Raw genomic sequence first — 12411 nt, forward strand, 5'->3', positions numbered from 1 at the left:
GTGCGGATCGAGCGCGAGGCCAATTTAGTGCTCGCTGACTCCTCGAAAAATTGAATTTCCCCATAATGGGCCGTAGCAGGAACCGCAGCAGCACCGCTGTCGTCGCCGTCGGATAATGCGTCCGGATAACCTCCTTAAAGCCGACTTTAATTCGATTTAATTAGCGCCCGCTTAACGGGAGACTAACGAGCTCCCCGCGATACCTTTCGGTGATAAAGGCAAATAACGTTGAAGTCTTTTTTCTAATTATCCACCGGAAAATTGCTATTATCCAGGAGAATATCGATCGTTGGAGGCGGTGCGGTTGAAACTATTCAAGCGATAATTCCTAGGATATTCTTACCGTGAAATGACGTCATTTGAATATTCCGAAATTTTTCATGAAAATCGATTTTAATTCTAATTTATTACACATTTTCATTTCATTACGTTGGTAATATATTTAAATTAAATCAATGAAGATTATTATTAATAACAGATAAAATTAAATTATTTTCCAATGAAAATTTTACAGTATAATTTATATTATGAATAAATAAACAGTTTTAATAAACGTAGTTAAATGTAACGGGTAGAATGTTAAACGCGCAGAAGAATATCCGGTACGGTGTTGAGGAATGTCAGGGATGATATTGAACTATGTACAGGCTGTCCTAAATTCGTTGTCCGTTAAACTATCGTTTTTGTTTTCGCCTTATCATTATAATCCTAAATTTTCGGCCGTCTTAAGAGACGCACGGTTAAATCGGAATGTTTCTGGTTTTAGGTCTAGTGTTATTTCTACTTTTCGTTCAATAAAATACTTCAATCTAACGCTAAATAACAATTAAAAGTAGAACTAACACAAGACCTAGAACTAGAATCATTCGGGTTTAGCCGCACGTCTCTCAAGACGGCTAAACCCGAATGATTCTAGTTCTAGGTCTTGTGTTAGTTCTAGTTTTAGTGCAATAAAAATATGCAACATAGTGATATCTTATGCTAACTAGCGCTACCAACCACTGTTACTACATCTAACATTAGATCTAGAACTAGAAACATTCGCGTTTAGCCGCACGTTTCTTAAGACGGCTAAACCCGAATGATTCTAGTTCTAGGTCTTGTGTTAGTTCTAGTGATAGTGGTGGTGTAAAACTTGAACTAATACTAGACCGAGAACTAGAAACATTCGGATTTAGCCACACGTCTCTCATGATGGCTTAACCTGAATGAGTCTTGTGTTAGTTCTAGTGATAGTGCTAGTTTAAAGCTAGAACTAATATGATAGTATTATGAGATGAGAGAAAATATTGGGGGGTGACCTAAATGATTATCTATATGCTTGGAAAGATATGAGGAGAGGTGTGGGACGATTTTAAGAGTTGCCATAGACAATATTCTAGTCATATTTGATTTGTTTATGAACAATTGTAAAATAATGTTAGATACTATACTAGTGAATTTTCGATACATTTTATTGTTCTTTAATGTTCTAATTCTAAAATATCACTTGTAAAATCGATACGAAGTAATTTTAAAAATTCTCGATATCAGATAACCTCAATTTAAATTTTTCAAAATTATTTATTTAAATCTTCATCTACCCACTTCAAACCTATTAAGAACGAAAATCTTAACTTAGTTAACAAAGAAAATAATCAATATTTGTATGGAATAATGAAAATTGAATGAAAATTTACAAAATTAATTTGAACGTATTGAAAAATTTATCGTTGAAATCAGAAGAAAATGAATGGATTTTTGAAAATTGATTTAAAAGAGCATCAAAACTACGAAATATCATACATAATTATAAATAATTTTAAAATTTTTAAATATTAATTTGACAAATTAAATTAGTGATATTTCAAATGTCAAAGTTGGTAACATTGAAAAAACTAAAGTACAAATTTCAAATCGATGAATTTAACCAATCAGGAGACGTTATTTGAAAATTTAACATCTGAAAAACGGAATTTATCAACAAAAAGAGTGGTTTCTGTTGTTTGAAGAGATGCACGCATTTTTTTTGCTCTCCAAAACAAATTAAATCAACGCTTAACGAGTGTGAAGAAAAAAATATCCGTTCCTTCAACACTGAAAAACCAATCGATCCTGTTTCTATCGAAGAAACTAATTTGGTCCCGTATTTAAAATATCTTCTGGTGAAGGGAAAAATTGGTTCTCAATCCTGAATCCAACCGTTCCTGTCACATTCCTGAGTTTGACCTCCAAAGTTTTCATAAAAACAAATTGGCTAAGTTAAGTTATTTTTTTTATAGTTTATTGTTTTGTTGATTCAAATTTAAAAAAACTCTTTACCTTCAATACGAAAAGTTTCCTTAATAAGTTTACCATAAAATTTTGAGGTTAGAATTACAAATTCCTTAATTATTTTAATTTTTTCACGAGTTTAAAACCATAACAATATCCGAGTTGATAAATATTACTTCGTATTAACTAATCTAGGGAATTTGTTTATTGTTAATTTTGTCGACAACATTTCACTTTAATTGCACCTTAGTTGTGCACGTGTTCGACTGGACAGTGTTGCCAGAACCTGCTTTTGACCCTGAGATAATTCGACAATTCTATTTGAACATTTAAATTTTTTTCAATTTAATAAAAACCAATTTATAATTAAATTTAGAAATGTTATTTTTATCAAAATAAATCTTTTCAAAAGAAGAGGGGCAATTTTCGGACCATATCTAAGAAACATTACAATATGTTTGGAATGATGTCACTGATATATTCGACGAGAGATATTCGGAATGTTGAGAAACATCTTGTCCTGTTGTTAGCCATTCTTTATCTTTCCTCTTTATCATTCATCAAGTAATATTGAAAAGTTTCAATGAGTTGGTAATAACTCATTGCAGAAACCACACTTTCAATATGACCAGTTTAATTATTTTTAATGATTGAATAAAGTCCGTTAAGACCAGCACATTCAATTATTGGTCTCATAAATATAGAAGCTGTGCAAAGAATTTTCTTTGATACTACAAACTTTTTCTCCTTTTTATTTCTGCGGAAGTTTCTGTTCCTCCGGAGAAATATTCGTTGGCTTGATTTTGCTATTTTATCCTTGGAGTCTTTTCTTATTTTCATGTAAGTCGATGATGACACCCTTCTCCCTATATTAAGAGTCTAAAAATAAGCTTCTTTGTCTGGTAATACTTTTCAACGTACAAAAATATCACCCATAAAGTTGTTTGTGTCGACCTATACCTGTTACAGTAACTTAACAATATGAAATGGACAATTAAAAAAAGTGTCTAAAATCGTCGCAATTGGAGAAAAGTTGGTTTGTAATCATGAAAATTCCAAAGTGTTCATTAAATAAGAAAAATCATGATTATAATTGAAATAAAATCGTTACAGTTTGTCAAATCAAAAAGTATAAAAACATGTTGAAGATAACAAATAGAGAGATATCTCTTTTATGGATTTCATGTCATTTGACCAAGATTTAGCAGTGCGATTATTATCAAGGAGCCACAAACAGGACCGAGATTATTTTCCCAAACGGAAGAGAGTTCCTCGTCAGAAGATGAAAGCCGGATAAAAGCTTTACGATGCTCTTTGATGGAGAGTGTTCATTTATTCATCCCCGGTTTCGCAACTCATCGCCTTCACACGTCGCGTTTGGCTCCATCATTTGCATAGTCTCGAGACGCGGAAAACTCCGTCGGGACGCCGGCGATTTGTAAAAGTTCTAATCGGTGAAAACATCATTTTAGAAAAATCAAATCCGCTTGCTTACTTGGCATTTCCCGTCAATACACATGTCCAAACTGCCCGGACGACATCTAGTACCATCATGAACTTTTTCTCCTAATCTAGCAACCACCACGACGTCGTCACTTTGATCGTTTTCTTCGGAGAAGGACCTTCCTTTACAAGCGAGAACGCATGGGTTTAAATCGTCGTAATGGGCGAACCACGTGTAAGAGATTCCTTCGTATAATTGCCCATTAAACGCTGCGCATTGATCTTCTCTAAAATCTCTTGCTTCAGGACAAGGCTGCAAAGAAAAATAAAGAAAAGATAAGTAAAAGATAATTTTTGGGCCTTAAAAAAATATTAGGTTTTATTATTAGCCGATAACAACAGAAAGCAGAAAACGTTTTTGCGTTGAAAAGAAATAATAAGAGGCCGGAAACACTGATAGGCTTTAACCAGAAAGGCGGGGAAATAAAAATAACAAGGTTATAAAGTGCTATGGCGAAGGCGCCGTATAAAAATAAAGATAACAGTTGTCGAGAACGAGAGCGCGTAAAACAAAAGGCGACGACAACCACTAGTGCTAGAAAAGAGCACAAGCACGTTGAAATCTGATAAAAATGAGGGGTCGATATCGCGGAAAATTGAACGATGTACGTAAGAGTGCGAGTTACGTTGGCGTCGTCGTTTAAAATCCAGGCCGGTTGAGAACGGTCTTAATCCTTGCCGAGGGCAGATGGAGGCCGTACGCCCATCGGGAAATATTGCGACCTATTTTTGCGGGGTGCTCGGAGATTGTTCGGATGAGCAAAAAGCTTTTTCGACCCTGTCGAGTATTGCGAACATTGTTTAACATGTTCATGTCTACATCAACTGGTTCAACGTACAAACTAGGTCACTAACGCTATAAATATATATTAACGTGAAGATTTTTTTTAAATAAAAACAGTTTAAAAGGAAACTCTTCGTCGACGACGACAATCTTTTTAAAAGTCTTTAAAACGGAAATTAAAAGGTAAAGTTTTCATTGATAATTAGACAAATATTTTCGTTACGTCGGTTTTTGGAGACTCAATGTTGGTAGAAGACGTCGTGAAGGGGGTGGGTGGTTGAAGCAAATTGAGGAGTTCCGTCGGTCGAAGGGTCGGGGATAAACGGAAAGTCGGTTAATTGCGAGCTAGCTAACGAGCGCCCACATGGCCCGAGTTCCCAGTCGAAAAAGCTGAGCTTTCGGGGGAAGCGTTTTATTTTTTTTTTCAACGGTGGTGGTGTGGTGGCGTTGGCGGCTACCGATCGACGTAAGCTGAAAATTCCGTCGCTCAATTTGCGAAATTAGACCCGATTCGCTCTAAAACCCCAAAGTTAATGATTAGACTGATTTTCATTTAAGTTTATCTTCAAAAAATTTTACCAGATTTGCATTAAATTATGCCAAATTAATTTGTATCAATTTATTTAAAATAAACAATTCCATTTAAAGAATAATAGAAAATGACCGTTGCGATTATCTCATATACTCTCTTTTTGTGGCTTCTTTTATTGCGACCCATTATTTACATCGATTGTCCAGGGCCCCTAACTCACTTAAATGAAGGAGAATATTCGCCAAGGATAGCTGGAATGAAAGAGTCGACTGGAACTTTATGAACCGTATTTTCAAAATCGTTTAATTTTATGTTTCCTTTTATCTAGAAATACAAGAAAAATGAATTAAATCAATAAATATAATCTTTTTATTAATATCTATATTAGTGGTGGAACGGATAACTATCCGGCCAGTTATTAAAATCCGGCCGGATACCGGATAGTTACCTAATATCCGGCTTTGGCCAGATATTAAAAACCTATTACTTAGTACTCCACCATTGAGAGGAATTAGTATCTCTTTTAGGTGTTGGACGCTGCAGATAATAATCAAGTTCAACACCAATAGGACGTTTTTCATTGAATACAACTTTATTTATCATTAGCAACCTCATTGTCAGAATTCCAATATGATGTTTCTCTCAGTCTGCGAAATGATGCACTAAACACTGTATGGGCAGGTTGATGTCTATTTGGAAACCTACGAAGGTATTCTCTTGCTGCTTGCCGAGCGTTTCCGTTACAAAGCCCGTATACAAAAATAATATCTGCATATTCTTCAGTCGTAAATACATGCATTTTCGTTTTCGATCAAAACTCTGCCAATTATAAACTTTGAAACACACAGAATAGAGTAAATTGAAATGTTTGACATAAAGAACTCAGTTTTGTTATCACAGCCAACTCTGTATTTGTGTTTCATAATTATTGTTGCGATTGTTGCAAATCTTTACTTCGTCGATGTGAAGCGTGCATTCAAGCTGAAGGCGGACATTTCGAACAATTTTTATAATTTTTAAACTTATTTTTTATGTTACATTTTCATTTGCCTATTAAACGGTGTAAAATTTTCAAAGGCTTGTAACTCTTTAACCAAAATGAATCGGACCCATATTCATATAACATTTTTTCCTTAGAATCGCATCACCTTTCATCTGCCAAAGTTTGTCATAGAGCTAATGAATCACCCTGTATAAAATCATATAAAATCATTTTGTATCTTGGATCCAAATAAGATGACATATCTTATCAGCTTTCTTATTAATTTCATTTTTATTCAAATATCGCAATAATGTGACGATATAGGGTATCACTTCAGAAAGGTACCAGAAATTATAACCATAATGGCCGGATAGATATGCCGGATATCCGGCCGAAAGAGTTGTAACATCATACTGTATCATCCGCATACTGAAATATACCAGTGTGAATACTGCATCAAATAACCGGATATTTTAATCATTCACTGAACTCTGGAATCAGTCACTAAATCCACTAGATATTGGAAATATCTACCACATCATCCATTAGATACTGAAATCAACAACTGGTACCTTAATAACACATTAATAAATAAAACGTTTAATGATTGGATAATCTACGTCGAGGACTACACATTGCTGATAGAAGACTAGATTCTGTTAGCAGAGGATTAGATACAGTTGGTAAGAGACTAGATACTGTAGGCAGAGGATATGATATTGTTAATAGACTAAATATTGTTGTCAGAAAACTAGGTACTGCCAATAGTAGGCTAGATACTGTTTGCAGAAGACTAGATACTATTAATGAAAGACTACATACTACTTGTAGAAGACTAGATACTGTTGGCTAAAGACCACGTATTATCCGGAGAACTAGATACTGCTAATACAAGATTAGATACTGTTGTCTAAGGACTAGTTACTGCTGGGGACTACATATTGTTGTCAGAGAACTAGGTTCTGCTGTTAGCAAAACTAGATACAGCTAATAGAAGCTTAGATACTTCTGCAGAGGACTAGATACAACTAATTGAAGTCTAAATACTGTTTGTAAAAGACTAGGTCCTGATGACAAAAAAAAAATAGATACTGCTAGAAGAAGACTATTACTGACAAAAGAACAATAATGGAAATAATGATACCAAAATATTAGATATTGCTGGTAGAGAACTAGGTACTGGTAATAAAGCATAATAATAGATATATACTTTTTATAGGAGAGTTAACACAATCTAAACAGTTTTCAACGATACCATCCTTAATTAAGCCGAGGTTACCTGCTGCCGCTGTAGTATGTCATTCATTAGTTTCTTTTGTAGTCATTTATCGAGTTGACTCAATAGAAAAGTTTGTTTTCCAGAGTATTTTTAAAGATTTTTGTTTAATATGTTTATATGATACTATTTTTTAATCTAATAATAATTGAATCCATTGAAGAAATACCTTTTCTTGACAATGTAAACTTTTACATTATTTGTTACATATTATTTTCTTGGTACAAACTTTAAACAGGAAAAATATATAAGAGAGAAGTGAAAAGGACCTCTTTCAACGTTTGCGCGTGTGCGAGCGTGAAATCTCGAGCAATCGAAGTGTGACAAATGTGTTTGGGAAACGGTCCAGCACATTCCAGTGCCATTGACCTTCGACGACAATAATACGAACAACCCCGTTTTCTACACGTGGACGAAAACTTCATCGATAAAACTCAATTTATTCATTATTTTTTCGCTAAATTTAAATATAAATATAAAACCAAAATAAGATCTATTTTTAAATCAATTTTTATTTTTTATATCGGTGGGTCGGGTTTTTGTTGCCATAATAATTGGACGGACAACAGACAGTTATTTAAGTGAATCAGTGGAGTATCAGATTTGATTGACTTTTCCGGGATTTAACCTTATAAATCGTTTTGACCTCTCGATTCATAACGACATCGACACACAAACCGCAATAAATCCAAAGAATTTAGTGATTAAACAAAAAATTATCTTTAGTTTTGGTTCTTTACATTTAATTATTTTAAGTTCATTATTTCTTTTTGAGATTACAAACGTATAGAAACGGAACAAAGAGTTCTATTTTATAATTAACCCCTCGGGGGAGAGACGTACAAAAAAATTACGGTTTCATAACCTTACCTGCATATTGCAGATTTTATAGCGCACTCTATCGCCTCTACAGCCGCCCTTCTGGCACCTCCTCAGCTGGTGGGCTACGCCTCCATCGCACGACCTGGAACAGGGCGACCACTCAGACCACGCAGACCAACCGCCCCCGGCTCCTCTGGAGTCAACGTCGTGAAGTTGAGATGACAGTTCCTGCAGACACAAAACGCAATACTGCAGAAGGAGAAACATCGTCCGCACATTGGGGGAAGGTTTTAAACAGAGGGATGATGCAGGGAAAAACAAACGGGTAAGGCAAGAACTGCAGGAGGCCGGTTCTTGCCTTGTCCTGACGGTTATAAATTAACTCCAAACTAAAAATAATGCACGACCGCTTTACCATGTCAACGGAAAATTATTGCTTATTATGCAGCCAAACGTGGTGGTTTACTTTGTTGAAATAGGAAGTATTTTTTAAGTGGTACAGCAGTCTGTGTGATTGATTTATGCTGCAGCAGTGCCGTGTTTGACTTACATTATACTAAAGGATCATTTTTTAAAGTTTTTTATCTTGTTGCCAGTAATACATTTACATACATAATAAATAATTCGAAAATTAACCAATACATTAGCCGAGGCCGCTTGCGTTCGAGGCGCTACCTCAATCTGATTTTATCTTTAAGTTTCAATATTGTATCACCTCGGCCGCAAACGTCCCCGGCTTAATCAACATCCAACATTCTCAAAATCAATCCTAGCGAGATTCTTCGTTCTTCTTTTACTTAACGCTTGTTTTATTTAACAAGAAATAATACGATGAAAATTACGAGAGATTTTAATAAATTAGAATACATAAATAACTTGTAATCTAGAACCGTTTCTATAAATAACAACGGATCAATAAAAATTATTAATGGTAGCTCGTTCATCAGGTCTCCCTTCAGTTTAAATCGATCGGTTTAAAGGTCCTGTTTAATGGCGCCCTGGGAATTACTACTATCGGGATTAATTTAATAAGACCTCCCGTAGAGCAAGCGTCGCCGGAGGACAAAAACTACATTAGCACCTAAGCTCCGAACCCTTTCGACCGAATTTATATACAGCACCGATCACTTAAAGTCATTAATTTCACTTCGAAGACATTGCTCTTCGCAAGGAACAATGCTAATTGCTTTCGGCCCATTTGACGTTTGATACGTTTTTGGACGGTTGAGTACCACGACCTGATGGATTGATCAGGTTCGATGAGGGTAGATTTTTTAGATTTACCGTATAGAGGCATAAAAAAGACGAGGGATAATTTTATTAGACCCCTTCTTCGAGATAGACCCCTTTTCAGGAATTACCGTCGAAACGAGCCCTAATTCCTCAAATTGAACTGGAGAATTGATCGTCGAATTTTCTATCGCGTCTTTTGTATTTGAATTGTTTCGCTAATTAAAATGTTGATGAAATTGGGTGAAACGCGAGAGTCTCGTTGCTAACGTAATTGATGATCTCTCGAGGTTGCCTTTTTTTTGTTCATAACTTTCGAAGAACATGCAAATTCCTATGCGGGATAAGTTAGTCCGGTAATTAACACAAACTACATTTCCGAGTTCATAGTCTCTCCGCGTTGTCGTCTTCCCGATTCGAGACCAATACCAAGTCTGTTGTCGCCGACCAATGATTTATTTCCTTAATTTTAGCCACTTAAAAGTTTTGTTGCAACGTTTTGGACTCGCCATTCGTCCAAGTCGAACACCAAACTGATATTAATCTAAACTTTCTAATATCGATCGGTCGTTATAAAAATAAATGGGATCGTTCTAAAAAATTGCTAAAAAAAGTATTTAAATGTTGGATATTTTTCTAATTAACCTTAAACACAAGGGAATTTAAACACGACGGGATTCTTATTTCCTTGGCTACAATTTTAATGAAAATACCACTAGAGCAAGAAAGTAAGGAAGGACTGTGGTTATTAAGATTGCGGGCGTTGAAAATTTTCTCTTCAAAAAAGGGGTTTTATTAAAAAAGGTATTAAATTTCTTAGTAAGTATTTGTTACCTGCAATGAAATGTTTAGCATTCAGAATCTAATTTAAAATTTTAATATACTTGATATTTTTAAGTAATTTTAATTTATTTCGAAAATTAATTTAATATAAATCTTTTTTATTCAACATTAGGTTGTAGTATTACTTTATGATGCGGAAGCATAAAATTGCTAAGCTTGCAGAAAAAGCATCTAAAAAAGGATAGAGATTGGGAGACTGGAAATAGACCGGGAATAATTGAAAGAGACTACTCAATAGAGGCAGAAAGGGAAGACAATGGATTGAGCAGAGAAGTCAGAGACTGCAAACAGATAGATATTAGGAAGAGATTGGGAGATTAGAAACAGATCGGTTATCATAGAAAGACACTAAACAGTGGCGTAAAAGGAAATACAGAGACTGGCAGACTTAATACTGACTGATAATAGAGGGAAGAGTCTCAACCGAGACTGGAAAGATAAGAAGGAGATTTGAAATAAAAGAAACACAGTGAAGAGTGACTGGGAAGGAAAGATTAAGACCTGGATGAGATTACGGGATTGGTAATACTAGCAAAAGACTCAATAGAGACTGAAATGTAAAGAAAAAGAGAAGGCAGAGAAGATAGTGATTAGGAAGAAACTTGTAATAAGAGAAAGATTGAAGAAGACCTGAAAAGAAAAATAATTAATGTAACATAAATAAGTAATACGATATATTTTTATGACCAAAAATAGCTTTCTATTCAACATTAGGTAGTAGTATTACTTTATGATGCGTAAGCATAAAATTCCTAAGCTTTAATTTTAGGATACCACTTTTACGATTAGACGGAATTAATTTGCCCCGGGGTTATCATCATCCTAAAGAACTTTATTGTACGGCCGATACTATACGCTTGCAAAACATAACATCTGTAAAACTGGCAGTAAAAATCGTCTATAAAATTTATTACTCCTTGCTATATAAGTTTTAGGGGCAAAGCATCTGCGACCTTTTTTGGATTTAAGCGATTTTATTCCAAGTATTTAGGTAACTAAATAAATAAATAAATAAAAATAATTTCTTTATGGCATAAAATTTAATGGGGACCACAAAACAATTACAAAAAAATGTTTACATCTTAATTTTTTATATATCTAAATTCTTTCGTGTCCTGTACAAAGTAACGGCCTTAAGTTTTAATCTAAGATAAGGCTCGTAATATTTTACGGCGCCTGAACGTCCATAAATTTCGACGTAAACTCCTTTCTCCTTGACGTCGAAAGCGAAATCAATTTCCAAAAAGTCTACCCGGTACGTGTTATGCGAAAAGTTTTCCCACTTTTGCGATGCCTTTTCGGTCTCGGTAAGGCATGAACACAATCTCGAACGGTAATCTCAGAGTTCTTCGGTTATATGAAGAGGTTGAGAAGGTAAAAAACTTTTTTATTTAAAATTTACTGCACGTCCATTTTTTTGACATCAAAAATTAATTAATTTTACAATTTGTACTTAATTGAAAAAAAATATATATACAAATACTTTTTTAATTAAAAGATTGTATGGCAAATCTGGTAAATTCGGACGTGTAAGTTATAGTTAACAGCACTTCAAGACGATAGCATCACGTGAAGAGGAGGTTCGCGTGCTATCAAACACTTCCGAGGGAGGACGTGTTTCGCACGCCAAAATTCATTTTAAGTTTTCAAATTCTTTGTTGAGAATATCGTGACAACAACGCTTTTTATTAGCTTTCTTTTCCTCAGCTGAGAACTGGAACAGCAAGGTACAACTTTATAAAGTGGTGCTTTGTTTTATTTTGTTCTTTTAGTTTTTTGTAAATGAGCGAATCGCGTTTTTTTGGATATCAAAGACACCTTTTTATGTTCACAAATTTTATTGATATGTTTTGAATTAGTATTCAAGTTTTATACATTAATTTACGATAACTTTGTTAACCACTTAATAAATGGACAAAGAAGATAGAAACTAAAAAGAGAATGGCAATAGATGAAAGAGGTTCAAAAGAAATTGGAAAGACAAGAAGGACACTAGTAATAGTAGAAAGAGACTCGATAGCGACTGGAAAGTGAAGATTGGGAAGAGTGTGAGAGAGTGCTATTAGAAGAAACAAATCCAACGAAAACTGAAAACCTAAAAAGGAGCCTGGTAGTAGAAGAAAGACTGAAAAGAGTCTAAAAAAAGATAGCGACTGGAAATAGAGCGGTAATAATAGAAGAAGACT

The 12411-nt window shown here is 34.5% G+C and overlaps 1 protein-coding gene across 8 annotated transcripts in view; it reads right to left on the minus strand.

Moving 5' to 3' along the window:
* Positions 1 to 12411, minus strand: part of LOC111429151 (no long nerve cord) — a 128959-nt gene that overhangs the window by 11282 nt on the left and 105266 nt on the right. For all 8 annotated transcript variants that reach the window (XM_023064985.2, XM_071197305.1, XM_023064987.2 and 5 more), the window contains 2 exons: positions 8201 to 8380; positions 3749 to 4009 (listed from right to left, as the gene is read on the minus strand). In XM_023064985.2, the coding sequence (XP_022920753.1) occupies positions 3749 to 4009; positions 8201 to 8380 (441 nt within the window). The remainder of the gene's footprint in view (positions 1 to 3748; positions 4010 to 8200; positions 8381 to 12411) is intronic.

Source organism: Onthophagus taurus, chromosome 7, assembly GCF_036711975.1.
Source record: "Onthophagus taurus isolate NC chromosome 7, IU_Otau_3.0, whole genome shotgun sequence".
In the NCBI taxonomy this organism is placed as follows: Eukaryota; Metazoa; Arthropoda; class Insecta; order Coleoptera; family Scarabaeidae; genus Onthophagus; species Onthophagus taurus.